The sequence below is a fragment of the Crocuta crocuta genome, unplaced genomic scaffold (assembly GCF_008692635.1).
Source record: "Crocuta crocuta isolate KB4526 unplaced genomic scaffold, BGI_CrCroc_1.0 scaffold152, whole genome shotgun sequence".
NCBI classification, from domain to species: Eukaryota; Metazoa; Chordata; class Mammalia; order Carnivora; family Hyaenidae; genus Crocuta; species Crocuta crocuta.
In genome coordinates, this window is record NW_027528798.1 from 5,792,726 (window position 1) to 5,818,102 (window position 25,377).

Consider the following 25,377-nt stretch of genomic DNA (forward strand, 5'->3'; position numbering starts at 1 on the left):
TCCAGCACCTGAAAACCACTGGCTATAAGGTCAGTTGGGAATTTTAGGAGGTTATGGATGTCGGAAATAAAGGTGTAAAAAAAGGGGAGGAGGAATTGGTTTTGGCTTTAAGACACCGGAACTTCCAAGGTTCCTGCAAAACCATTTGGAGCTTTTGCAAACCCTTAAAGTCATCAGCGCCTCACTGCGGAATCCAAAGCTAAGCTTGTCACAATTGTTAACACCTTCTTTGAACAGTCTTTTTATATTTGACAATTATTCTNGAACAACCCCTCCGCGTGCTGCAGTCGGGGGAAGATTTCCATTGCCTCCGTCGTTTTGCAGAGTGAGTAGATTTTGAGGCTTTAGAAAGCGGGGCGCGGGGGGAGGGGGGCCGGAGAGTTAACAGTTTTGGAAGTCCCTAGGGGTTATATTGAAAGTTAACGCTTCAGGTTCTAGGTTGAGCACAATGACCGCCGCCTCCTGGGCAGCTGGCCCCGAGGCGAGCGCGGAGGAGCTCGGCCTCTGGCCGCCTTGGGGAAACCCACCTTCCCAGGGCGCAGAGACTGAAGCTGGAGCCTCGTGCACGCGGGACGCCGCGGACCGCCGAGCACCGGCCNCCCCTCCTCCCTTTCTTCCTCCATCCTCTCTTCCTCCAGCCTCTCCTCCCTTCCTCCCTTGCGGCTCCTGTTTTGTGAATGGATTACGGGGCGGACGGCGGTGCGGGGCACGAGGCTGGTTGGAGTCTCTCCCTCCCCCACTCTCGCCTGGGGGTTCGCACCTGTCCGGCACCAAAATGCCCAGCACTTGGGTCCCGGCGGGTCAGCCGGGCCACGGCCGCGTGTATCCTTGGGCCCGGCCTCCCCTTTCCTAGCCGGCTCGGAGGGGCGGCGAGGGTGGGTGGGCGGCCGGCCGGACGCAAGGGAAAGAGCCCCAGCCCCGCGCACAAGTTTCCATCCCGCTGAGTGTGGGCCTCGTAGCAGGGCACACCTGTCAGCTGGAGAGGCTGCACACTGGCAGCCCCGCAAAGTTTCGGGTGTAGATTGGCGGCGTGCGTCCTTGGCTGAGGATATTCTCCTTCCGTCATCTGGGTGTGCGGGGGAAGTGTCTTAGGGAGCTCCCCCCAACCTCATGCCCTTGAAGCCCGGGTGCGCATTATACTTACGGGGACCGAGCTCAAGAGGATCCCTTATGAGCGAAATGGGGGGGGTGGGGGTGGATGAGAGGCGGTCTAGGCTCCCCTTCGCCCGCTTGGGTTGGCACGGCCCCGCGTCTGGGCAGGGGCGCCCCTTCCCACCACCTGATTGCTCCTGGGGTCTTTGGCTGTGGGACCTTATTGGTCCTCGGTGGGGTAGGGGGTGCCAGGGTAGTGCTTGCAATTCGTGTGCGGGGTTGGGGGTTCTGCCTGAGAAAGGAAGGGCCGGCGACATTGGAGATGCTGCCTTTGTCTGCAGGCACACTTTGCCAAGGTAACTAACTGGGGCCCAGAGAGATGAGCGGGGCCTGGTCCGACTGATTTCTTGGGTTTTCCGTTCCTTCCCCGTTGAGTCGTGGGAAACCGGCACGTGGGTGTGGCCGGCGCCGCCTGTGCCAGAAGGCGAGGCTCAGGCGGCGGTGAGAAGCCTTGGCGGGTGCCTTCCCGGCTGCATTAACCTGGTGGGCACCGCCTCCGACATTGCACCGAGGCGGGGCGCCAGCACCCGGCAGGTTGCTGGGCTGGCCTCGGCGCCCCCTGCCCTTTCCTGCAGCGCAGGTGGGCAGCGGTGCCGAGAGGCGCCCCTTTGGCATGTAAGGTCTAGAGGGCGATGGGGACGCTTCTGGAGTAGGTGCGGCCCCTGGGGTCCCCTGGGCAGCAGGNGCCTGGAGCCCGCGCTTCCCGAAGAGGCCAGGCTGCCAATAGCACTTTCCGGACCGCAGCTGCCGGAATACTGCTGGTGCCTGAATCTCGGACAGATTGAGGCAATGGCTGCGAGCTCCTTACCCATACTATGTGGCAGGTGGTAAGGGAACAGACACTGCTCCCCTGGCAAGAAGGTGCGTTTGTGTTGGGAGTGGGGCTCAGGGGTTGGTTCCAATAAGACCAGAGTTGGACAAGGTTGAAGTGAGACCCCGTTGTCTGTGGTGGGTGGGTGGTGTTGGAAATGGGATTCTCCAGATTAGGCAGGTGGCAAAGAGAGTAGATGGGGAGAAGGCGCGGATCTGAATGGAGAGTGGGGAGCTGTGCTCATCAGACCTTCCCCACTTCCCCAAGTCAGCCTCCCCACTAGGGTAGTCCTTCAGGGCTCCAAGTGCTTCTAATTTCAGGGAGGTTGTTCACCTGAGACCTATGGCACAAGAAACCATTAGAATCCCTCTTAGTGGGGACACCAAGTCTCAGACAACTTGGGCAAGGTCAGGCGGCCAGGAGGCGGCAGAGCTGTGTCTCAAGCACAAGTCTTCCGGTGCCGAGTCCTAGGCTCTTTTCATTAAAACACAGCTGTTCCCAATGGGGCGCTGCTGGGAGCCCTGACTTCGCTCAGACCAAAGCCAGCAGCATCCCCAGGAGTGGCAGGGCCTGTGGCCGAGCACAGTGGTGCCGTGCGGGCACTAGGACCGAGTGGATGGGGCTCCCCAGGCCGCCCCCCCTCCCAGGCTGCTGCAGTGGTGGCTGCAGTTCCCTTCAGCACCCTGACTGCTGGGCTTCCAGGAGAGCTGTCCACACCCCAGCTCTCATTTCCTTTTTGTCCTTGTCTGCTTTTCCCTGGTTGCTTGCCCTTTCTTTCCTGCCTCTCCAGTAAATGAGAAAAAGGTGAGAAAGCAGAGGACACAGGGAAACTTTCTCTCATTTTGCTGTTTCAAGAAGGGAAGCTGCCTCCCCACCTCTTTATGTTTCCTGCTCTTTCTCCTCGTTGCCTCTCCTACTTTTTCATGGGCCTCGTTGGTGGTTGTGCTTTACTTCCCCTCCCACTTGTGGTTCCCTAGTGGGTACAGGGCAGGTAGAAGCTCCCAGCCACTGGCTACCTCCCTAGCCATGCTCCTCTTTGCTCTCCTCGGGCCCCTCATGTGCTCAGAGCTGCCTCTGGCCTCAGGCTTCCCCCCCCCCCCCAAAAGCTTGCCTAGAAGAGCTTTGGGTCATGCACACCCCAAGAACGCCGTCCACCAGGTGGGGATCACCTAGCTCTTTCTGGCTTTGGTTTGTCTAACAATAATAGATGCTACTCTGAATGCTTTACATATGTAATCCGTTTAGCCCTTAAAGATGCTACAAGGTTAGAGCTGCAGTCCACACTTTACAGAGAAGTTAAAACTAAGGAGCAGAACACAGTGACACAGACATTAAGTGACAGAGCTGGGATTTGAACCCCAGTAGTCTGGCTTCTGAGTTGCACAAACAGGCTTAGTCATGTGCAGGCAGTGGCAGTGGTTTTTATTAGTGGATCATTTGCCCCGTTCTGGGCCAGGCCCAGAGAAAACGCCCCCACTCCCATGGACTAGAAAGGCTGCCTTCTGCCTGACTCCACACCTCCCTCCTCCCACCAGATGCCGGTGCAGCTGACGACAGCCCTGCGTGTGGTGGGCACCAGCCTGTTTGCCCTGGCAGTGCTAGGTGGCATCCTGGCAGCTTATGTGACAGGCTACCAGTTCATTCACACGGAAAAGCACTACCTGTCCTTCGGCCTGTACGGTGCCATCCTGGGCCTGCACCTGCTCATCCAGAGCCTGTTTGCCTTCCTGGAGCACCGGCGCATGCGGCGGGCAGGCCGGCCGCTGAAACTCCCCTCCCCGTCAAGGCGCTCGGTGGCACTGTGCATCGCCGCGTACCAGGAGGACCCTGACTACTTGCGCAAGTGCCTGCGCTCTGCCCAGCGCATTGCCTTTCCTGACCTCAAGGTGGTCATGGTCGTGGATGGCAATCGCCAGGAGGACGCCTACATGCTGGACATCTTCCATGAGGTGCTTGGTGGCACCGAGCAAGCTGGCTTCTTTGTGTGGCGCAGCAACTTCCACGAGGCGGGTGAAGGGGAGACGGAGGCCAGCCTGCAGGAGGGCATGGAACGTGTGCGGAATGTGGTGAGAACCAGCACCTTCTCCTGCATCATGCAGAAATGGGGAGGCAAGCGAGAGGTCATGTACACGGCATTCAAGGCTCTTGGCGATTCGGTGGACTACATTCAGGTAAGGGTGCCTTCCCTGAAGCATGCAGACGTCCAGCCAGCTGGGCCTCCTGTCCAGGGATGTTAGGTCCAGTTTAGGTCTCTTGGCCTGTGCACACCCCTCCTCTGCACTTTAGAAGGACAGATGCTGATAGGGTCAGCAGTCCTGGGGTCAAAAAGACCTGGGATGGAATCCTGGTTCTTCTGTTACTTAGCTCTGTGACTTTGGTCAGGTCTCTGGACTCGTATCACATTTCTAATCAGAGCAAATCGGCATACGCCATTTACTTCATACCACACACAGTTTTAGGAGCTTCATACACAGTTCTTTTAATCCTCCTAGTATTCCTAGAGGATAAGTACTATTATTATTTCACCCACAGAAGGTGAACCTGAAGCACAGGGAGGTTAAGTAACTTGCCTAATCTCACACAGCACTAAGGTGCAAAGACAGGATTTGAACCTAGGCAGTTTGTCTCAAGTCTGCCCTTATCTGTTGGGCTACACTGCCTCGCCACTGGTAACGTGGAGATGAGTCTCTCCGTAAGAAGGTGTGGCAAAGAGTAAAAGAAATCCTGCTCCAAAGCCCTCAGGTATTGTTTTAGTTATGGGCCAAAAGTCCTCCTCTACCCAGGGTCAAATTTGCGTTTGTGAGGTGGCAGTGAGTCACCCCCCAGCTTAGTCCTCCAGCAGTCTCGGCAGGCCGGGACCCTGAACAGATCCAGCCTAGCTTCCAGTCAAAACTGTCATTGACGTGAGTCCAAAAATTTTATTAGGTTGACACAGTTTACCTAGCTCCAATTTTCAAATAACAAAACCTAGAAAGAACTGATTGAAAGCTCACACATTTCAGTACCAAGTAGAAACTGCACCCAGAACCCCAGAGTTTTGGTCTAGCATCTACACCGTCTGTTTCTCTGTTGGATTCCTTCTCTGCACATGCCACAGGGTTTCGCACACCACTTGAATAAATAGCGACTGTCATGGTAGCCCTCTTATGTACCAACCCAGTCTTGAGGAGAGCATGTTGAGGACCCTAATATTGAAATGCTCTGTGCGGTACCCACCTAAAATTAGCTTGCCACAGACATTTTGGTTTTGGCTTTTTTGAAATTTGCATCCTTTTTTGTCTTCCTAGGCCCAAGGACCTCCTTGGCCTTGTAGGGAAGGATGTTGAGGCATTTGATTCTATGGTTCATCTAGGGTCAAGGGGCCTCTGAAGCTTTCCTGGAGACTCGGAGGGCACAGGAAAAGCCCCTGGGACACTGTCATCTGCTCCCTTGAAGCACAGAATTCCCCAAATCCTGCCACACATCTTCCTTGACTGGGCATTACTTGTGTGTTCTGGTGGACTGGCAAACAGGCTCACACACCTGAGGCTGCCTTTCCCTTTATGGCTCTGGGCTCACTGCCTGGGGTACCCTGGGCTTCCGTCACGTTTGGTGGATTCCAGCCTGTCTTCCAACAGCCCTGCTACGGGTGGGTCTTTCCCTGAGGGACACAGCCCTGCTTCAGCCAGTGGGGAAACCCAGGCAGCCAGGAGCTCTAACTACCCTAACCCTGCTCTGCTGGAAAGACCTCCCTGGAGTGAAGGAAGCTGAGCAGCAAGAAGAATGGATTAGGCTCAGGGGAGGAAGCAGTCTCGAACCCCGAACCCCGCAGCCCTGGAAAGCTTGGCCTGTAGGCTGAGGAAGCGCTGGGAGCCCGGCAGAGGTTGGTGGGGAGGCAGGAGGGAGCAGGTGTGATGGCTCTGCCAGGATCCCCCTCCACCTTTAGCTGCTTGTCTGTAGCCACCATGTCCTCCAGCAGGCTTTGGGGGGGAGCCCCCTTCCTGCAAGGTTAGCAACTTTAGTAAAAGGATTTTAGGCTTTTGCAAAGCAGAGTGTAGGCTCATCTGTGGGTATTGTTCCTTGCTCTGTTGTTCTGCCAGTGGTTATCTGGGCTCTGTTAATTTTCTAGAAAAATAGTCAAGGAGCCAGCCACCCAGATGAGAGTTCACAGCTCAGGTTCAACTAATAACGAACGGAGCAACCTGTTAGAATCAGAGCATGAGTCCCCGTAGGGAAGGTGGACAAGTGGGCAGGATTTGACCTAGGCTCTGGTTGGAGGCAGCAGCTGCCAGCCTCCATGCTCCTCCAGAGTAAAGTCCAGCTGCTGTGTCAGGATGGCCAAGTGGCATAAGGCACCAGACTCCAGCTCCGGCTTCGCAGAGAACGCAGGTGAGGACAGCCCTCAAACTGTGCCCTGATCTCCGTGACTTGGCCGAAGCAGCACAGAAGGCCTCACAGCCATATGAGNTGGGCTGCAGGCTGTCCCAAAGCCGGAGGCTGAAACTGGGAGGAGCTCGTTAAGAATCCTAGGAGAGCGCTGTGGGCAGGAGCCTCTGGCAAGAGCCTTTTCTTGGCCTAATGTGGAGTGTCTGCCTGCCCTGGCCTAGCTACTGTACTGTCATCTGATTTCAAAATGTGTTCCTCCTTTTTCCCCAGGGACTCCGGGGCAATGTTTTGTGACCATTTTTGTGGAGCCTGGCTCTGTAGAAGCTCAACATTTGCCCAGTGCTAAGCCTTTCTCCCTTTCCGGGCCTGGCACCAAGTCTTCTGGGTTTGTCTCTCAGCACAGTGGCTGTCAAACCTGGTATCTAAACTCTCCTTCTCCTCCTTTTTGTTATTCCCTAGATCTCTGCTAGTGGTAGGAGAGGTGGTTATGTCCCTTCAGCACTGAGCAGCATGTGGTATATCACAGGCCTCAGGTCGAAATGTGCTGAATGCACTTCCCTTTCTACAGGTTTGTGACTCTGACACTGTGCTGGATCCAGCCTGCACCATCGAGATGCTTCGAGTCCTAGAGGAGGACCCCCAAGTAGGGGGAGTTGGAGGAGATGTACAAGTAAGAAGTAATCAGGGATTCCTGGGGGGTGGGGCCTAGACTTTCTGCTTTCTAATGCAATGAATATGCCTGGAAAATGAGCATCCTGACTCTCTAGTATTTTGGAAGTGGGGGGGGGAGGGTTCTTCTTTGACAGTTGTCACATGTAGCAAAGGGCTCACTTGCTACCCAATCCCTATCCTGCTCTTTTTCAACCCAGGGAAGAGAACCACTAAGGTATGTAGAGCCTCTGCTGCTAGGAGGGGCTCAGTATCCTGAGGCTACTGATCACAGACGGTGCTGCTTTTTTGGGCATTGGTGCAGCAAGCACCTCCAAAGTTTGACCCTTGAGAAAACCCTTGTTCTTAAGGAAGTTGCCCTGAATGGTTAAGAACGGGCCAGTATAGTTAAGAATAGGGGGCCAGATCTTCTTCCAGAGGGTACTGCCGGTAACACACCAAGTCTTCCTGAGAAGCTTTCCAAGTGCAGAAGGGTCAGGGGAGGTGGCTGGGGTGATAGGCTGCATCTTTCTCAGGCTCTTCTGTCACTGTCCAGGTTGTTTTCTGAGATTGAAGGTGGCTTTTCTGAGATTGAAGGTGGCTTTAACTGCTAGAGCAATTTCACTGGGCTAGTCCGTGCACATGACAGTGAGAATGACTGGGTGTCGTTGGCTCCTTAGGTTTCTAGCTCTGGCTGGGTTAGGACTGAGAGCCAGGAATTTGAGCAATGGCATTCAGAACTCAGGGTAAGGAGGCTTCATGGTTTCTGGTGTCTGTCTCCTGGGGCTCATGTCCTCAGGTGAGGAGGCCCAGCATCTCCGGTTCCCTTGCAGATCCTCAACAAGTATGACTCGTGGATCTCCTTCCTGAGCAGTGTGCGGTACTGGATGGCCTTCAACGTGGAGCGGGCCTGCCAGTCCTACTTCGGCTGTGTGCAGTGTATTAGTGGGCCTTTGGGCATGTACCGCAACAGCCTCCTCCAGCAATTCCTGGAGGACTGGTACCATCAGAAGTTCCTCGGCAGCAAGTGCAGCTTTGGAGATGACCGCCACCTCACCAACCGAGTCCTGAGCCTTGGCTACCGGACTAAGTATACAGCGCGCTCCAAGTGCCTCACAGAGACTCCCACCAAGTACCTCCGGTGGCTCAACCAGCAGACCCGCTGGAGCAAGTCTTACTTCCGAGAGTGGCTCTACAACTCTCTGTGGTTCCATAAGCACCACCTCTGGATGACCTACGAATCGGTGGTCACAGGTTTCTTCCCCTTCTTTCTCATTGCCACGGTCATACAGCTTTTCTACCGAGGCCGCATCTGGAATATTCTCCTCTTCTTGCTGACAGTGCAGCTGGTGGGCATTATCAAGGCTACCTATGCCTGCTTCCTTCGGGGCAATGCAGAAATGATCTTCATGTCCCTCTATTCCCTTCTGTATATGTCCAGCCTCCTGCCAGCCAAGATCTTTGCCATCGCTACCATCAACAAGTCTGGCTGGGGCACCTCTGGCCGAAAAACCATTGTGGTGAACTTCATTGGCCTCATCCCTGTGTCCATCTGGGTGGCAGTCCTTCTAGGGGGACTGGCCTACACAGCATATTGCCAGGATCTGTTCAGTGAGACAGAGCTGGCCTTCCTGGTCTCTGGGGCCATCCTGTATGGCTGCTACTGGGTGGCCCTCCTCATGTTGTATCTGGCCATCATTGCCCGGCGATGTGGGAAGAAGCCAGAGCAGTATAGCTTAGCTTATGCTGAGGTGTGACACAGCCCCCAAGCGGAGTGGGAAAAGTGCAATGGGTAAGGGAGGGAAGGGGAATGGAAGAGAAAAGATGGGGTGGGAGGGAAGTGGTAGTGCTGTTTTAGTTCGTTAATGGTCCAAAGGACAAATCTGAAGTGCAAAGAATGGTGACTGTACTATGGTCTGGGGCAGTTCTGCTTAGAGGCAACACCTTTCCAGCTCAGGGGGTGACCTGTTTGCATGCCACCTGTCTGCTGGCCTCTGTGTGTGGTGGCCTCTGGGAAAGATCCCACTTCCTCCCCCGGGGATCCAAAGGAACCCAGAAGTGTGCTAAACCAATTTGTTCCCATCAGTGGCAACTTCTGATAGGTAAGTGGGCAATGACAGCCTATGGGAAGGAGTTCTCTTAGCCCATCTGAACACCACCAGAGGTGGTGGGAGAATTTGAGAGATCTGGGCTGGCTAGTAATGTGTCCCCCACCCTCACCCCCAAATCTAGCTATCAATGCAATACGATTGTGCCTGATAAAAGGCCCAGAAGCCTGATCTTTGGGCATCAGAAAACAGGGTCCAGGAATGGTGCTTGATCATGTGACATACTCCATTCCACATCTCAACATCCCAAGGATGAGCCAAACAAGCAAAAAGTTAGCACTGAACTGCTTTTAAGTGTGTATATATACATAATGTTAAAAACGAAAGTTTACCAGGAGGAACAAAGATTGGTGGTGGTGCTAAAGGCCCTGGGCTATATGGGAGCCTTAGGCTGAATGTATCTCACCTGAAAACTGCCTGACATTTAGATAAACTTGTCTGTCATCTCTGCTGGGGAGAAGAAAGGTTTTGGTCATCTACCAGGAAGATTAAACCCCCAACATGCTCAGAAAAGAAGTGAGGTCTTGGGTACTTGACCGTGTATGCTCCTGAATTCCTCTCAAACTCCGCTCTGAATCTAAGTCGGCCTCCTCACTTGGCTTTTTCTTCAAGGTGATGCAGCAAGTCACCTCTTCCACCTTCCTTCTCACTGGTTAAGTTTTTCAAGGTAGCAACTGAAGCAGAGTCTGAACTTTCATAGGCCCCTCTGCAATAAGCAACCCTGTTCTCAAGTGGGGAAAAAATGATTAGGAGCCTCTGAGCAAATTAGCTACAATCTTGGAAATGCTTGTACTGATTCCTTAGCAGCTGGGTAACGTGCATGACTTTCAGGCTACAGTTGTTGACAATCATGTCCAGTGAAAACCTTTTCATTGTTCCCTAAGTGAAGCCTCAAATCCAAGCTGGTCATCTTTGAAACTATTCTCTTCAGTGGCTTCTCCAGGGAGTTCTTACAGCCAAGTTGTGGACAGTCATAATTGCATTTGCTTCTTTCCAGAAACCATACTCAGAGATGGAATTGGTTCCTAAATCCTAAGGTTCTTGCTTTCTCTCTCACATCCCTGAAGTCCTTTGATTTCTCTCTGCCTTTGGGGGGGGGGGGGGGGGGAGGGCAGGAGTAAGGGAAAGTGTTTTCTAGAGATTTGTAATCCACAGACTATCCTCAGCTCTTGAGTTTGAAACTGGGAATCTTGACTAAGCCTTGGACTTAGAGGAGTTGCTTGCTTGCACACGTACTTGCTCTCTCCAAGTCTCCATTCTTAGCAGGGCCTGCTAGCCCCTCAGAACCAGCACTAAGGTTGACAGGAGTTGAGGGGGCAAGCCTCTAGTGTGCCCAGGTGCTTCCTGCACAGGAACAAAGTGTGCTCTGAGCCACAGACTGGCAAACCCTGGTGCTTTCCTTCATATCCCATGAACGCAAGGGTTTTCCAGGTGCAACCAACATCGCTACATCACACAGACCTCGAGCTTCTGAAAAGACTGCTGGCCGGTGTTGGGCACACCCCATGAAGGCTGGGAAGAGGCAGCAGGCATTTGCTAAAGGCAGTTGTTCCAGGCTCTTCCGTGTTTTTGCTGGCCAAGTAAACTATTTTGAGCACTACAATGGAGGAAATCCGGTCAGCCAACTGCAGAGCTCACACTTCACTAAGGGCTTGTTTTTCTTCAGCTTTTACTTGAAGATTAATGTGGGATGGATTCCTGGATGGAAAACTGCCTGTCCTACCGTCAGCTCTGCTGTGCACTGTGGTTATCAACTTTGCTCAGACCAAGGGTAGGCAGGTACAAGTAGTGGGCTCACAACGTTTGACCTCCACTGGTTTTTCTAAGTTATTTTGTACATTTTTCAGCAGCGAAACCAAACTGGGTCTTCAGCTTTATCCCGGTTTCTTGCAAGGGAAGAGCCTTTATATACAGCTGGATACTTTTTGGTTTTTCCTCATTGAGAATTTTAAGCCTTTTGTATTCTTTCTACAGTAATTTGTAAGCCTATTTATTTTTACTTTTTTTTTTTTTTTTTTTTTTTTTTTTTTATTTTATTTTTTTTCTGACTTTTCAGGTCAAGTATTTTATACTGCACTTGTCAAAATAAAGATTCTCACATAATGCTGGTTATCTCTGGACTACTTCCTCCTTAAACTGGTTTATTCCATTTCAAATGAGGTACTTGAGATAGACATGGTTTTGTCAAGGTAGCTGCAGTCGAACTCAAACAGGGTAAGTGTTCACAGCTGCCTCTGGATCTGGGGAATACAGCAGGCCCACCTTGCTGATAACTGCACACCTACGATGGCCTAACTTTTTTAAAAAATTTTTTTAAATGTTTTATTTATTTCTAGGAGAGAGAGAGAGGGAGCATGAGCAGGGGAGGGTCAGAGAGAGAGGGAGTCACAGGCTGAAACAGGCTCCAGGCTCTGAGCTGGCAGTCAGCACAGAGCCCGACGCGGGGCTCGAACCCACGAACCGCGAGATCATGACCTAAGCGAAAGTCGGACACTTAACCAACTAAGCCACCCAGGCGCCCCTGATGGCCTAACTAACTTTTATTGTTGAAGGTTGTGCAAGGTCTCTGGGGAAATCACTGGCAGTCAAGGGAGTCCTAGCTAAGGTAAAGGTCAAGGCTTTCTCCTTGAGTGACAGCATTTTATCTGGCAGATAATATAGGACTGTGGCCAAGCTAAAACAAAAGCAATGGGTAAAATTCCTTTCCTGTGTGAATAGGTAACTCAATGGAGTGACATCGGCAGCCCTCACATCCCATTTATTAAAGAAACAGTAAGAAAAGATACAATGCAGGAAAAACACCAACCATCCTTTCACCTCAGGCTGAACGAAGCACAGTGATTTCTCCCCTTCACCCCCCCCACCCCCTACCCCAGTTCCCATATTCCCACTGACGTCAGTTTAAATTTTGAGGTTCTTTGATCGGGGGTACTAGTGGAGAGGGAATTAGGTGAGCGGTGGGGCCTTGATTCTGGCCTCCTCTGAGTCCCAAGAGAAGGAAGTTGTAGGCCCAGTTAATCAAGCTGAAATTGTATTTGGTGGGTCTTTGAAGAGGTTGCCCACCTCCCTGTTCTGTGTTCAAGCCCTCAGGGAAAGGTACGGCAGTAGAGGATGACCAGGTCCAAGCTGCCCAGGGCAGAGCTCCTGAAGCATGGTCCGTTCACCTATGCAACAGTTCTAGAGAGCAGTGAGCTGATTCTCCAGTGGTGAGCAGAGGACTACACATGAGTTGGGACCTACAGGCCAATGTATCCCTGAGGAAAAGTCCACAAGAACAACTCAAGAAACTAGTAAGAAACAAGGGGCAGAGAGCTGTGGGACAAAAGCACAGCAGGCTTCTGGAGGGCTGGAGATCCTTTCTCTCAAGGTCAGGATCATTCCCACCTGCCGTAGTCCATCTCTCACAAGTAACATTTCACCTTCAGTCAAGAAAGAAGCAGAGGGGGAAAAAGGCTCATTTGAACTTGAGCCCCAGCTACGTACTTCAGACTGTAGCTCCATTATCTACCCTTTTACCTAAAACACAGCTCCTGCTCAGAACCACAGTGCTTGGAAAAAGGAGTGGTCCTGGAGAGAAAAGGTGTTTAAGGGGGTAACATTCCATTTGGGTACATTGCAGCCATAGGACCCCCTGGTCTGGGGAAAGCAGCTGGGTTTGTGCCAGGGAGGTTCCCCACTCTAGGAAATGGGACCAAAGTCTTGCTTACAGGGCCATTCATCCTTGGAAAGGAAGCTGGGTTTAGACCCAGGGTCCCACTTGGCCTTGCAAAAGGAGCTGGGTTGATACCCACAGGGCCTGATGGAGAAGAGCCAAGGGGCCCAGGAGCTGACCTGGGGAAAGTAACCTGACCAGGGCCTAATGGGCCAGTAGACCTTGGGAAGGCAGCAGGACTTGGACCCTGCAAGCCACTGGCCCTTGGGAAGTTAGCTGGGTTGGGACCTAGTGGCCCAGAGGTTCTTGGGAACATTGCTGGACTTGAGCCCTGGAGACCAGCAGACCTCTGGAAGGTAGCTGGATTTGAAGCCAATGTGCCAGAAGTCTGAGAAAAGGCAGCTGGATTCAGTCCCCCTGAACCAGTCCCCCTTGGAAAGGGATTGGCATTTACCCCCATGGGCCCAGCCGGCCTTGAAAAATGAGCTGAATTAGGGCCTATGGGGCCAGGAGCTCTGGACATGGGAGATGGATTTGGCCCTGGAAGGCCAATTCCCCGAGAGCCAGGACCCGAGTTTGGGCCTATGGGGCCAGGTACTCTTGCCATAGAGGATGGGCTTGTGCCCATGTTTCCAGAAGCCTGTGAGAAAGCAGCTGAATTTGCTCCCAAGAGACCTGCTGCTCTTAGAATGGGGGCAAGATCTAGGCCTTGAGGTCCAGCCATCCTTAAATTAAGACCAGATCCTGTGCCCAGGAGGCCACCTGCTCTGGTGTCCAGATTTGGGCCTGGTCCCAGGCCACCTGCCCTAGGGTTGGGCCCAAGGCCTGGGCCCAGGCTATTTGCTCTTGGGTTGGGCCCAAGGCCGGGGCCTGGAAACATACCTGATCTTGGGGCAGGGTTTGCACCACTGAAGCCTGATCTCAGATTGGGACTTGGTCCTGGTCCCAGGCCAACGGGCCTAGGATTAGGAGGACCGTTCCCAGAAGGCAACAGGACCCCTGCTCTCAGGCTGGGCCCAGATCCAGGGCCCAACGGGCCGCCACTTCTGGGGTCAGGACCTGTTCCCAGGAGACCACCTGCCCTTGGGTTGGGCATTGGACCTGGCCCGGGGAGACCCCCTAACCTTGGATTAGACAGAGGCCCTGGGCCTGGAAGAGTCCCTGCCCTCGGGTTTAGAGATGGGCCTGGGCCTGGGCCCGGACCTGGGCCCAAGAGACCACCAGGCCTTGGGAAAGAAACTGCACCTGTGCCAGTGGGATTTATCCCTCTTGGAAAAGAAGCGATGCCTGGGTCACGAGCACCAGCAGGGAAAGGTGCTGGATTTGAAGCCAATGAGCCTGATGAAGTTGGAAAAGGTGATGGGTTCCTTGGAAATGGGGCCAGATTTCCACCAAGAGAACCAGTTGCCATAAGGAAGGGATCAGAGTTCATGCCCAGCGGGTGGCCTGTGTTTAGAACAGGACCCCCCTGTGGTCCCAAGGAACCGTCGAGCCGTCCTCGAGGTGGCAACTGAGCACGAGTCCAAGGAGTTGGTCGCTCTCTAGGGAAAATCCGGGGTTCTTTCATACTTTCTTGGGGACGTTGGTGATAATGGGCTTGGGACGAGTTTTGAAAAGGATCTTGTTTTTGATGAGTGCTGTCACCAGGTACCGGGTGCCAGTCTTGCAGCCAAGCTCATCACAGTCCTGCTCCCCAGGAGTGTGTTTGACAAGGACGGCAAAAGGTTTCTCCAGATGGATGATTTTTCCATACAGGATATGATGCCCCACGATCAGCACAGGGATTCCCTTTAGCAGAACAAGAATGAAATGCCTAAGATTCAGGGTAAGGTCATAACACTAAGGTGCCTTCTACAGATGCTCTTGGCAGGCAACGCTGGGACCTCCACTCCCTGGTTTGGCTCTAACAATGCTGAAGAGCCATACCAGGGAACCACCCTCATGCCCTTTTACTCTTTCTAACCCCAGGTAAGAGAATTTCCACTTTTTAGAACTGTGACTTTTCCAGATTGCCCAAAGCTAAATTTCCCTGCTATTGCAGGGATTGGGGGAGAACAAGCAGATAGATTAGATTAGCTAGACCTCGAATAACAAACCTGAGGGCAGTCCTCACTCTGGGTCCTGGGAGCACCACCTTGGTGTAGCTTGCTTTCCTGAGGCATTAGGCAGGGAAAGAAAAGTCCCCTCACCTCAGTGGTGTAATGTAGGTCTCCCAGGAGGTTTCCAGCTAATCCAGTGCTGTAGCGAGCCTCGATCTCCCCCTGTAGCTCCATCAGCACCCATTCTGCCAGGCCTCCAGCCCCAGCACTGCAAGCAAAGGGCTGGCGGTTACAATATTTTTGAGGGGTGAAGGATGAATAGTGTCCTACACCACCATTCAAGGCCCAAAGGAACTCTTTGTTGAGCATAAGTTCTTGGAAAAATTAGGCAGTGCCGGGCACTGAACTAGAGACTGAAATGTAAGAATGTGTGCAAGATGCACCTGAGGACCCCGATTCTTTCAAGAAAATGTCAAACCTAAAGAATCCTAACCATTCAAGCTAAATAAATTAAGTCTCAAAATGTACTCACCTGGAAATAACAATTTGCACCATGAGCTTCCCGTCTTTAAAAAGCAACTGAAAATAAGCTGTGGAGGAAAAAAAAATTTAGGACAATAGTAACGATAGCTAATATTTATTATATACTATGTGTGAGGCATTTTTCTAAGCGCCTTAGACAAATTTTACTTCATTCCTCTAACAACTCTTTTAAGATGTAAAGATTTTTGACTTGACACTGTACATGTAACATTGCTTAAGATCACCATCACCAAGGGTCAACAATCATATGGAAAGTTAACACGTATTATAACTGTGTTCAAGGACATATATTTAGTAGTCAAAGAGCCAGAATTTGAACCCAAACATACACTAGAGCCCATACTGCTGACCACTACGCTAACTTGCCTTTCTCAAGGATGTTCTGGTTTGTTTCTTCTTTTAATTTTTATTTTTGAGAGACAGAGTGGAGTAGGGGAGGGGAAGAAAGAGGGAGACAGGATCAAAAGAGGGCCTTGTGCTGACAGCAGAGAGTCTGCCCGATGCAGGATCCAAACTTATGAACACGAGATCATGACCTGAGCTTAAAGTCAGACACTTAATCTACTGAGGCATCCCTATCCTGCATGTTTCTTAAGAAACTAAAGAATTCATTTAGACTTTACGTTTTCCTTTGGTGATGATATAAACTTCATGTCTAACACTCTGGTTATATTTCAAGGTTCAAAGGACCTCCTTTAACAAAAGCCAAGAAACAAAAAAGTCCTTCAGACTGTAGTGAATGGTAAGCTGATTTCCAACATGACTCTCATCATATGCTTTGACCATCTTTCACTTAGGTCCTAAAACACCCTGACACTCCATCAACTTTCCTTTTATACAACAGTACCACCTGGTGGCAAGTTTGTGGTACTCTAAAAGAATGGGTTAAAATGAACATCTGTGCCTGAAACAAATGTCTTCACTTGTCTTTCTAGGAAGCATAAATCCACGGGGGATTAGGGGACGGGGGATCTAAACTATGGGTTCTATGTAAGTCTTTTTAATGAATTGATAGAACTTAGTGGAAAGTTATTAGTCTAGTGTTTACCAACGGCAGTACTGCAGGTGAACGGGTGTAACTGTGCTCGAGGTTAGCAAACACAAGATTCACATATGTGTTGCCGAAGCCAGCCCGTGTAAACACCAGATTAAAAAGTGAAACAGGTTTCTTCACTGATAATGTTAATCTTCATTTTGGATCTTCAGGAAAAACTATGTTGTCAAAAGCCTTCCAGGACAGCAGAACCTCTCTACTCTTGAGCACCAAACACACTTTGGGAACGTAAGGTCAGTCAATTCACTGGTCTTAAATTCAAATATAAACAGTAGCTAATATTTATTGAATTTCTATTATGAGTCAGATGCTATTCACACGTAAGAACCTAGGCCTCCTGACTTTATCTACACTACACTCACCACAATCAATATGCTCCCAAAGGAGAAATCCAAGTACCAGTGAGAATGAAAAGGCACCAAAGCATCAGGCAGGCAATGCATGCATAAAAGAGAAAGTCAGAAGGGCAATGGGGAATCAAGAAAGAATCTCTGAACATAACAGACTTTCTGCAGTAGCACGGTGTGGCCCTGCTGGAGAACAAATACACTAGGCTCAAGGGCAAATGTCTTGTGACAAGATAAGGAGGCCCTACCACTACCACCAACAACCAAAAGAACTTTTAAAATTCCTCTAAGGTTTCTTTCTCTAAGGAGAAAGGATTGCAATGTAAAATCGGAAGACCTAAAGTCACATCCCAGCCTTTAAAGCGTAGGTACTCTTCACTGAAGCATCATCATACACAAGTCACTTAATGACTCTAGGGATAGCATCTAGATTATGTGACTCATTAAACTACTGTGAAGACCATATATATACAAAAATGCCTTAAAGACAAATAACTACTTTTCTTAGAGAATGGAAAAAAAATACATCAGTATTTCCACACTATAATTTTGACTGTAATTTAGAGAATAGTAGGTATACTTAGCCATGAATCAAAAAAGACTTAATAACTAGAAATTGAAGTTGGAAAGTTTCTAAAGGTTAATAAATGAATACAGATTAAAGGTTTCTTATAACTTAAGCTTTTGTTGCCTGATAATGCACTACATGTTACTTGATGGGTATAGTTATAATAAAATATAGCTCGTTTCAGAGACGCAATTACGTGTTCACAGATACAGAGGTTCTAGGAAGACCATGGCAAGAAAGGAAATCAATCTTTAAGGCCTTTGGAAGCATGTTTGAGATGAGTAATATATGGGCTGTTTAAGGGGGCTGCAGGAATATTTTCAGTGCATTCCACATTTCCTGAGCAGTTTCCTGTTAGCACAGGAATTCACAACAGTAGCCTGAGTGGGCAAAGGAAAATAGATTCCCGATAGCTGGGCTGGCATAGCTGTACCTGCATACTAATCCCTGGTACTTGCAAGCACACACAGCTTCATCCACTTATGTAGGAAGCCCTGCCTCAGTAGATTTCCTGACAGTAGCAGACATCTAGCAAAGCTCCTGAAAAGAAAAATTCCATGGCCTACAACTTCCCCATCTTCCCCACCCTGCTTCTGTACCTAGTTGGGCTGGTAAAAACTTGTGCTAGATCTACTGGGATGCTGCAGATATGAAGAGCAATGAAGCTCATTCCCTCTTATAGGAGTTAGCTCATAGGAACCTGTGGATTGGCCTGGCTACATTTATGTGCATAAGGGTGTATTTACCAAGTTAGTAAAAATGTAGGAGAGGACATTCCTTTAGCAAATTTTAAAATTCTACTTTTTAAAAGAATTTATTTTTGAGAGAGACAGAGACAGGGTGAGCAGGGAAGGGACAGAGGGAGGGTGAGAAAAAGAATTCCAAGCAGGCCCACGCTGCCAGCAGAGCCCAATGCAGGGCTCAAACCCACATAATCGTGAGATCATGACCTGAGTCAACAAGAGTTGGACACTTGACTAAGCCACTCAAGTACCCCTTAAAATTCTACTTTAAAATAGCCTATCACAGGGTGCGTGGATGGCTCAGTTGGACTCTTGATTTTGGCTCAGGTCATCATCCCAGGGTTGATTGAGCCCCGTGTCAGGCTCTGTGCTGAGCTTGGAGCCTAAGATTCTTTCTCTCTCCCCCCGACTCACACTCTCTCTCAGGGGGAAAAAAAAAGGGGGGGGGGGCCTCTGGGTAGCTCAGTCAGTTGGAACATCAGACTCCTGATTTTGGCTCAGGCCATGATCTGGAGGTTCGGGGGATCGAGCCTAAAGTCAGGCTCTGCACTGATAGGGTTTCTCTCTCTCCTCCCCTGCATACTTTCTCTCTCTCAAAATAAGTATTAAAAAATTTTTTTTAAATAGTCTGAATTTTATTATTCCTTTTCTTGCTCCTTGAGATTACTCTTCTCTGCAAGTGTTCGCAGGGTCAGAATAGATATACCTGGAACTTCACAGAGGACACACTTGATGGAGACAACAGGGAATGTGCATTTCACTTAATACGGAGTTGTCTAAAAAGGATCTGAGAACATGCAGCCCAATCTGTCCCTATACCCTTGACAACAGGCAGGTAGTAGGAAAACAAAGAGGTGAAGAAATGTAATGCAAATCAAAGCCTACTGGTAATAACAGATGTAACATTACAAGAAATATTTTCTGTATAGCAAAAAAAAAAAATTCTAAGTCTTCAGTTTCAACTGATTCCAGCAATAAAGACAACTAGAACAATTTCTACATGTTTGTTTTAAAACAGTGTAGAAATTGCAGATTTATCAAAAACAACACTTGAAAACACAGACTAAAGAATACACTCTAGCAAATCATGAAACTAAAAGGAGTCAATGGAAGAGCCTGCTTGGCACCTCTCTCACAAAAGTCTTGAGTTTAATCCCAGATCTGGCTAGGACCAACTAACTTACTTTGGTTTAAGAATAATAATTCTAAGCTGACAATATTTGGAACTGTAGAGCCAAGGAGAAATTTGTGTTGTCATTTTTTTTTTTTTTAAATTTCTAGGAGAGAGAGAGAGACAGCGTGAGCAGGGGAGGGTCAGAGAGAGAGGGAGTGACAGACTGAAACAGGCTCCAGGCTCTGAGCTGGCAGTCAGCACAGAGCCCGACGCGGGGCTCGAACCCACAAACCGCGAGATCATGACCTAAGCGAAAGTCGGACGCTTAACCGACTAAGCCACCCAGGCGCCCCTTGTGTTGTCATTTTTAAAAGACGTTTAATTCATTGTACTTCAGAGTCGAGTCTCATAGGCTACAACTAGAGTGTGGACCTGGAGAGATGGCAAAGTGAGGAGAAAACCCAACCTCTTTCCCCTGAAATGAATTATTTTAACTCTCCCCCACTCCCATATCTCAAAAAAGGGGATATTTCTTTCTGCTTAATTTTTCTGGGCTTTCATATAGCTAAATAAACAATACATAATTCTATATTCCTAACTTAGTCAAGTGACTTGAACTCCGTAAAAGAAACTTTTTAAAAGCACTATATACATTCTAATTAACTCAATTTTTTCCCTTGGAGGGGGAAAAAATTGGGGTTTAAAAATTTCTAGAAATGGCCTGCCCCAGATCATCCCTTGTCTTAAGACATGGAGCTAGTCTGGAGATCCTGGGTAAAATCAATACACTATTGCTTCTCAGAACAGTGGCCCAGATAACTTTGAGACCCCTGAACAAACTACAGTGCAGCAAAGGAACCAGCATTCTCAAAACCAATCCAGAGCTAAAATGGAGCCCTACCCAAAATTCAAAAGATTTAACTGGAACCAGACCAATCTGGGATATACCTTATTTAACTGACTTCTACCTCTATCTGAACTTAATTACTGTCAAAGTTATTATTAAAATCCTGAAAAATCAGAGTGCAAACAGTTTAAGGAAGAAAAATCCAGGCATTATGATACAAAAAGCTTCATTTCTCCCATGGCTAAACTTTTGTGGACACTTGTCTGATTTTCTCATTTCACTGTGAAAACAACCCTAATGACATAATCACTTATTCCCATTTTATAGATGAAGAAACGTGCTCAGAGAAACGAACGGTTAAGTAACTGGTCACGCAGCTAGTGAGCGGTAGAGCTGGGATGTGAACCTTAACCCCTCCACAATAAGGCCTCTCCAGCAGTCTTCTCCCACAGCCCCTAGAATACAGTGCTTCTGCATCACTTAATTGTTTTACAAATATTAGCCTTTCTCATGTCTGCAACACGCAAAGTAACCTACACAACTTGCAGCCCAAGTAGCCATTACATCTGTGGGGTAGGTAGTTATAAACAAGCCTTTGTATCGTATTCAATCGCTCAAATTTAGATTTTTGAAATCTCTGGAGATCTACTCAATGTCACTTCCAGGATTCAAAAGTTAGAAAGCAAAATTTAGAGCCAAAAGGAGAGGACATTCTCTGTCACAGATTCATTTTAATCTTCAACAAAACTGAAGTTTCTTATACTTTGCTTTCTGAATTGTTATTGTTTTAAAATATTACTGATGTCTTACAGAGAACTGAATGAATGAGCAATGAGCCTCATGATGGTTAACTGCCCCCAGAATACAATGTGGTAGAACAAAGTATGGTATGGATTCAACTGAACAGAACATATGACTTTTACCCAAATAAGAGGACTCAATGGTAATTGCAAATTATTAATTTTACTAGAGCTAAGTAGTATTTTACAAATTCTCATTACAAACTTTTAATGCATCTTGTATTTTGTTTTTTTTAAGATAGGGAATAAAGGCATTATAATTCTTAATATAAATTTTTTTTTATTTTAAAAAATTAAATACATGACACAAAAAGTTTTCAAATTGCTACGCCAACAGTTAGCATTTACTGAGCTTTTATTTAGCCCCAGGACTGTTCTTTGTTTAGGAATGCTGTGAGAACTCAAGTTGTCTGATCTGGATTCTGTCACTTACTTCATGTATGCATGGGAGTAACCTAATCTTTTAAGTTTCAATTTCCCCACCAATAAATGGGGCATTAAGAAACAACCTGTCTCAAAGGATTGTTGTGAAAAATGTAATAAGGTTATGAATAGAAAATCCTCAGAGCAGTGACTAAGACATGGTAAGCCTTTAGGGTCAAACTCATNNTAAAAGGGGGGGGGGGAAGGTGGCATTTTCTTTCTATATGTCCAAAATAATGTCTTAATACTATACAATTATTAATGTTTATAGTGGACTAAAGCATCCTACAAAAGCAGCAGGTTATCAGAGTAAAACCAAGTTTACATAATGTGAGAACAATTCAAACAGGACAGTCAGGGTTCACCCAACTGCTTCAAGGATTAAGTTCTGAAAGGTTTTTTTTTCTTTTCTCTAAAGATGACTATTTCTCTCTGTGTCTTTCCATCAAACGAACAATTCAGTAAGTTTTCATATATGAATGAATAGAGATTATTTTTATTAAGTGTCATTGTGGTTTGTGACTGAAGGGGATGGTCTAAGTTTCAAAGGGAAAATCTCGTCTCTTGACAGGCTTATATCATTAAGCTAAAATTCGGTTTTCTAAATGAGAAGCTTGCTCCTCTCCAAAGAAGGGCTATGGAGGGTGGGTGGAAATGAATGCTTCCAAACTTTTCATTAGTGAAGAGTGTGTTCAAAAACATGTGGATACTATGCATACACGTGGTACTTTCCCATCACATTTTAGGATTCCCATGATGGAGGGAATCAATTACTGGTATTTGTAGACAATGGGTGGAAAAGATGGCTTCAGTCGATCTGAGTTACTCCAGTTTTCTCCATCTTCTGCTACTCTGCAGCCTCATCTGAACCCTTCCTCCTCTTACTATAACCCCCTATCTACCCCAAAGCCCCTTCTTTCTAGTCCTGCCTTAAGTCTTGCACTATCCGGTATTCTCCCCCAACCGGCTCCCACTTTCTCCACCATCACCCCTGACCCCCTCCCATCCCTTCAGTTACAAACACTTCCTATGTCTAGTCCCGCCCACTTTCTGGGACTTCTCGATCCGCTTCCCCTCTCTTCCCCAAACCCCTCCAGTTCTCCCCCAGACTTTCGCTGGGACCTCCTAGCAACCTAATTAACCCTTTCTCCTAACCCCCCAAGGAGACTATTCTTTAAACTGCATTCCTCCACAACCCTCACTGATGTGATCTCCCAAACCGTCCACCCTCCTCCCAAAAATTACTCTCTACACGTCCTTCTACCACTCTCATTCTCCAGATCGTGCCCTGTTCCTTCTTCAATTTGAAGTACTTAGCTACTCCAGGACCCCACCCCACTCTTCCTCAATCTCATTCCGCCTACAAAGAACCTGGATCACTCTTCCTTCCAACCACCCTCCCAATTACCTCTACCAGCAGCTTCCCTCCCACCGCGACTTAAACATGTTCCCTCGAACAAACCTCATAGTCCTACCCCCCAACACCAAGTCCGCTTTCTGATATTCCCGCTACTTCTTGGGTTCCAGTTCCACCCCGCTCCCGCCAAGCCTCGCGTGCTGGACTCCCTCCCCACCCGGGGAAGAACCCCTTCCCGCACGTACCTCGAGGTTCCGGCCCGCGCCGCCCCCTTCTCCGTCCTCCGCCCGCGCTCGGCCACCCTTTCCGCCCTTCTCTCGCTCCGCCCCGCTCGCTCCCTTCCTTCCCTCCGCCTCCCGTCTCTACACCGCTCCCTTCCCCCACAATTCCCGGCCCTCCCACCCCGGGGGCCCCTCTGGGTTCCNCGTCGCCGCCGCCGCGAGCACTGCCTGCGCACTTCCGGCCTTGCGCCGCGAGCACTTCCGGGGCAGAGCACGCGAGCGCGCGCGCACGTGGGGCCGCGGTAGAGAGAGACGAGCCCCAGTCCGTAGGTGAGTTGAGGAAGGGGTATGTTTAGCAGCGGGAGAGAAAGGAGTTTGAGGGTGTGCGGCCTTCTCTTGGCCGACGCCGGCGGAGCTCGCTGTCCCCCGTATGCCGTGGCTGGGTGGGTGCTACTCCGTAGATTCCCGGAGAGGGAAGGGGCTGCGGAGTTCTAGCGCGCACTTCAGACGCCCTCTTAGCTGGGCCGGGCCCGGCGGAACGCGCCTGTTCTGCCCGCGAGTTCCTAACGTTGAAGGAAGACGAGTGAGAGGCGAGCCAGAGCCGGTCCCTGTCTTCCCTGAGTGTGTGTGTTTGCGGCGGTGGGGAGGGGATAGTTGACAGATGCCAGACTAAGTCCTGGCTCATCCATCCTTGAGGAGCTCTGGGTTCTGCTTGCCCCGTGAGCCCCACTGTCAGTCACTACCTTAGCTGAGTCTGTAATTTGGAAACTTAGAGAGCTATAAAGTTAAAAGTTTTCGCAAAAATGCAGATTCCTAGTCTGCCTTCTCTCAATTAAGAGGAATTCCGGAGCTATGGAGTAGGACCCAGAGTCCTGCCTTTTTGAAAACCATTCTTACATATAGTTCTGATGCAGAAATTCTGCGGACCGGACTTTGAGAGACTGATTTAGGCTGTCAATCTTTCTTGTTTCTTGCGAGTATTAGTGGTGTTTACCAGGAGTACCTTAGTTTCTGACTCGAATACGGCCAGTCATCTCGTTGTACCTCCCTTCCTTAAAGTGTGCACTCCCAATTAGAGAATGAGGTTATGTTCAGTATTTTGTCATTCTTCTTTCCCGGAGTACTCTCTTCAGGGAATCGGGAGGATTGTTAGGAGTCTGGGGGATGCTCTATGTGTTGATCTTTGAATTTTTTTGCTGAAGTATCCTAAGCTTCTGTAGATAGTTTGATAGATTATTTCGGGGGGAGTGAAAGCATCATTAGATAGATATTCAGAAGTGAATCTTAGTGAGGTACAGTTGGACTCTTTCATCCAGGATGGTGATAATAATACATGTAATATACTGCTGTCAACAATAATGAGGAATGATGCAGGTGATACACTCCTGTTAACGTTTGACAATAATGACTCTTTTTCCTCTACCCCCCTCAGGAATGGGTGAATTTAAGGTCCATCGAGTACGTTTCTTTAATTATGTTCCATCAGGGATCCGCTGTGTGGCTTACAATAACCAGTCAAACAGATTGGCCGTTTCACGAACAGATGGCACTGTGGAAATTTATAACTTGTCAGCAAACTACTTTCAGGAAAAAGTAAGTCATTTAGAAGCCTGATTTGGTATTGCTGAGTTAATTTTCTTATTAAGTTCAATTTTACATCTTGTATGTCTTTTGCATTCAAGGAGATCAAAAGAAAGTGACTACACTCTCTTTGGAGTTATTTAGAACTACATAACATGTAGCAAATATGCAGTGTCTTGTCTGAGCTCAAGAGGTGTTTTTTTTTTTAATTTTTTTAAAGTTTTATTTATTTCTGAGAGAGAGACAGCGTGAGTAGGGGAGGGACAAAGAGAGAGGGAGAACAGAATCTGAAACAGGCTCCAGGCTCTCTGCTGTCAGCACAGAGCCCAACGCGGGGCTTGAACCCACAAACCGTGTGATCATGACCTGAGCCAAAGTCGGATGCTTAACTGACTGAGCCACCCAGGCACCCCTGAGCTCAAGAGTTTTGATCTGTAACATTTATTAGAAAGATACTACCTAGGAATTATGGTGGCCCACTATCAGCTGGAAACAGGTTTGCAGGATCTTTTGGGTACAACAAAAAAGAGAAATTGTCAAGACCCATTGCTTGATCATCATCCTCTGTACCGTTAGAACTTTGGTAAGGTGGCATTTCCTCCTGGGGTTGTCAGTACCTTTTTCATTGTCAATTCAGAAGAAACAATGAAACCTTTCTTTGTTTTCTTTCTAAGTTTTCTTATTTATTTTTTGAGAGAGAGAAAGAGCGCACGCACAGAGGAGGGTCAGAGAGCAGAGAGACGCCCACAAACCTTTCTCACAAACCCTGAAATCATGACATGATCTGAAATCAAGAGTCATGAGCCACCCAGGTGCCCAGAAATATTTTAATATCAAACTTTTTGGTGACATGGTAGGAAGATGGATTTCTAAATTCATCTGTCAGAGAGAATGTAGACTGAAATGCCTATAATTGGGAGTAAAAGCATAAAATACCATTTGGGTGTATGCAGAGAGCTGTTACAGCAGCATTTTTTCAAAGGCACTGATTACTGATTTCAGGT

The 25,377-nt window shown here is 48.7% G+C and overlaps 4 protein-coding genes across 8 annotated transcripts in view; 2 read left to right on the forward strand and 2 right to left on the reverse strand.

The window, feature by feature from the left end:
• Window positions 1-269: 269 nt before the first annotated feature.
• Window positions 270-11,080, forward strand: HAS3 (hyaluronan synthase 3). The gene is made up of 4 exons (XM_077755659.1): window positions 270-325; window positions 3,499-4,134; window positions 6,897-6,998; window positions 7,810-11,080. The coding sequence occupies exons 2-4, from the start codon at window positions 3,499-3,501 to the stop codon at window positions 8,731-8,733; spliced, it is 1,662 nt and encodes a 553-aa protein (XP_077611785.1). The 5' UTR covers window positions 270-325; the 3' UTR covers window positions 8,734-11,080.
• A 736-nt stretch (window positions 11,081-11,816) lies between these two features.
• DERPC (DERPC proline and glycine rich nuclear protein) lies at window positions 11,817-14,303 on the reverse strand. Its single transcript, XM_077755661.1, has one exon. It carries the CDS (start codon window positions 14,301-14,303, stop codon window positions 12,669-12,671), a length of 1,635 nt encoding a protein of 544 aa, XP_077611787.1. The 3' UTR covers window positions 11,817-12,668.
• Window positions 14,300-22,863, reverse strand: CHTF8 (chromosome transmission fidelity factor 8). The gene is made up of 4 exons (XM_077755662.1): window positions 22,817-22,863; window positions 15,308-15,365; window positions 14,926-15,043; window positions 14,300-14,524 (listed from the first exon to the last, which is right to left on the reverse strand). Exons 2-4 carry the CDS (start codon window positions 15,328-15,330, stop codon window positions 14,300-14,302), a joined length of 366 nt encoding a protein of 121 aa, XP_077611788.1. The 5' UTR covers window positions 15,331-15,365; window positions 22,817-22,863.
• A 187-nt stretch (window positions 22,864-23,050) lies between these two features.
• UTP4 (UTP4 small subunit processome component) overlaps window positions 23,051-25,377 on the forward strand; it is a 30,287-nt gene continuing 27,960 nt past the window's right edge. Inside the window, exons 1-2 of one of the 5 annotated variants that reach the window (XM_077755664.1) lie at window positions 23,051-23,122; window positions 24,225-24,385. In XM_077755664.1, the coding sequence (XP_077611790.1) occupies window positions 24,227-24,385 (159 nt within the window). In that variant the 5' untranslated portion in view covers window positions 23,051-23,122; window positions 24,225-24,226. Of the gene's footprint in view, window positions 23,123-23,207; window positions 23,236-23,399; window positions 23,416-24,135; window positions 24,167-24,224; window positions 24,386-25,377 lie in introns of those variants that run through there. The other 4 variants (XM_077755667.1, XM_077755663.1, XM_077755665.1 and 1 more) reach the window with 4 other exon arrangements.

Coding starts and splice junctions, on each gene's coding strand:
- HAS3 (XM_077755659.1), top strand. CDS start 3,499: ATGCCGGTGCAGCTGACGACAGCCCTGCGTGTGGTGGGCACCAGCCTG. Junction 4,135..6,896: donor ATTCGGTGGACTACATTCAG/GTAAGGGTGCCT, acceptor CCCTTTCTACAG/GTTTGTGACTCTGACACTGT. Junction 6,999..7,809: donor GAGTTGGAGGAGATGTACAA/GTAAGAAGTAAT, acceptor GTTCCCTTGCAG/ATCCTCAACAAGTATGACTC.
- DERPC (XM_077755661.1), bottom strand. CDS start 14,303: ATGAAAGAACCCCGGATTTTCCCTAGAGAGCGACCAACTCCTTGGACT.
- CHTF8 (XM_077755662.1), bottom strand. CDS start 15,330: ATGGTGCAAATTGTTATTTCCAG. Junction 15,044..15,307: donor GTGCAAATTGTTATTTCCAG/GTGAGTACATTT, acceptor CTTTGCTTGCAG/TGCTGGGGCTGGAGGCCTGG. Junction 14,525..14,925: donor ACCTACATTACACCACTGAG/GTGAGGGGACTT, acceptor GTTCTGCTAAAG/GGAATCCCTGTGCTGATCGT.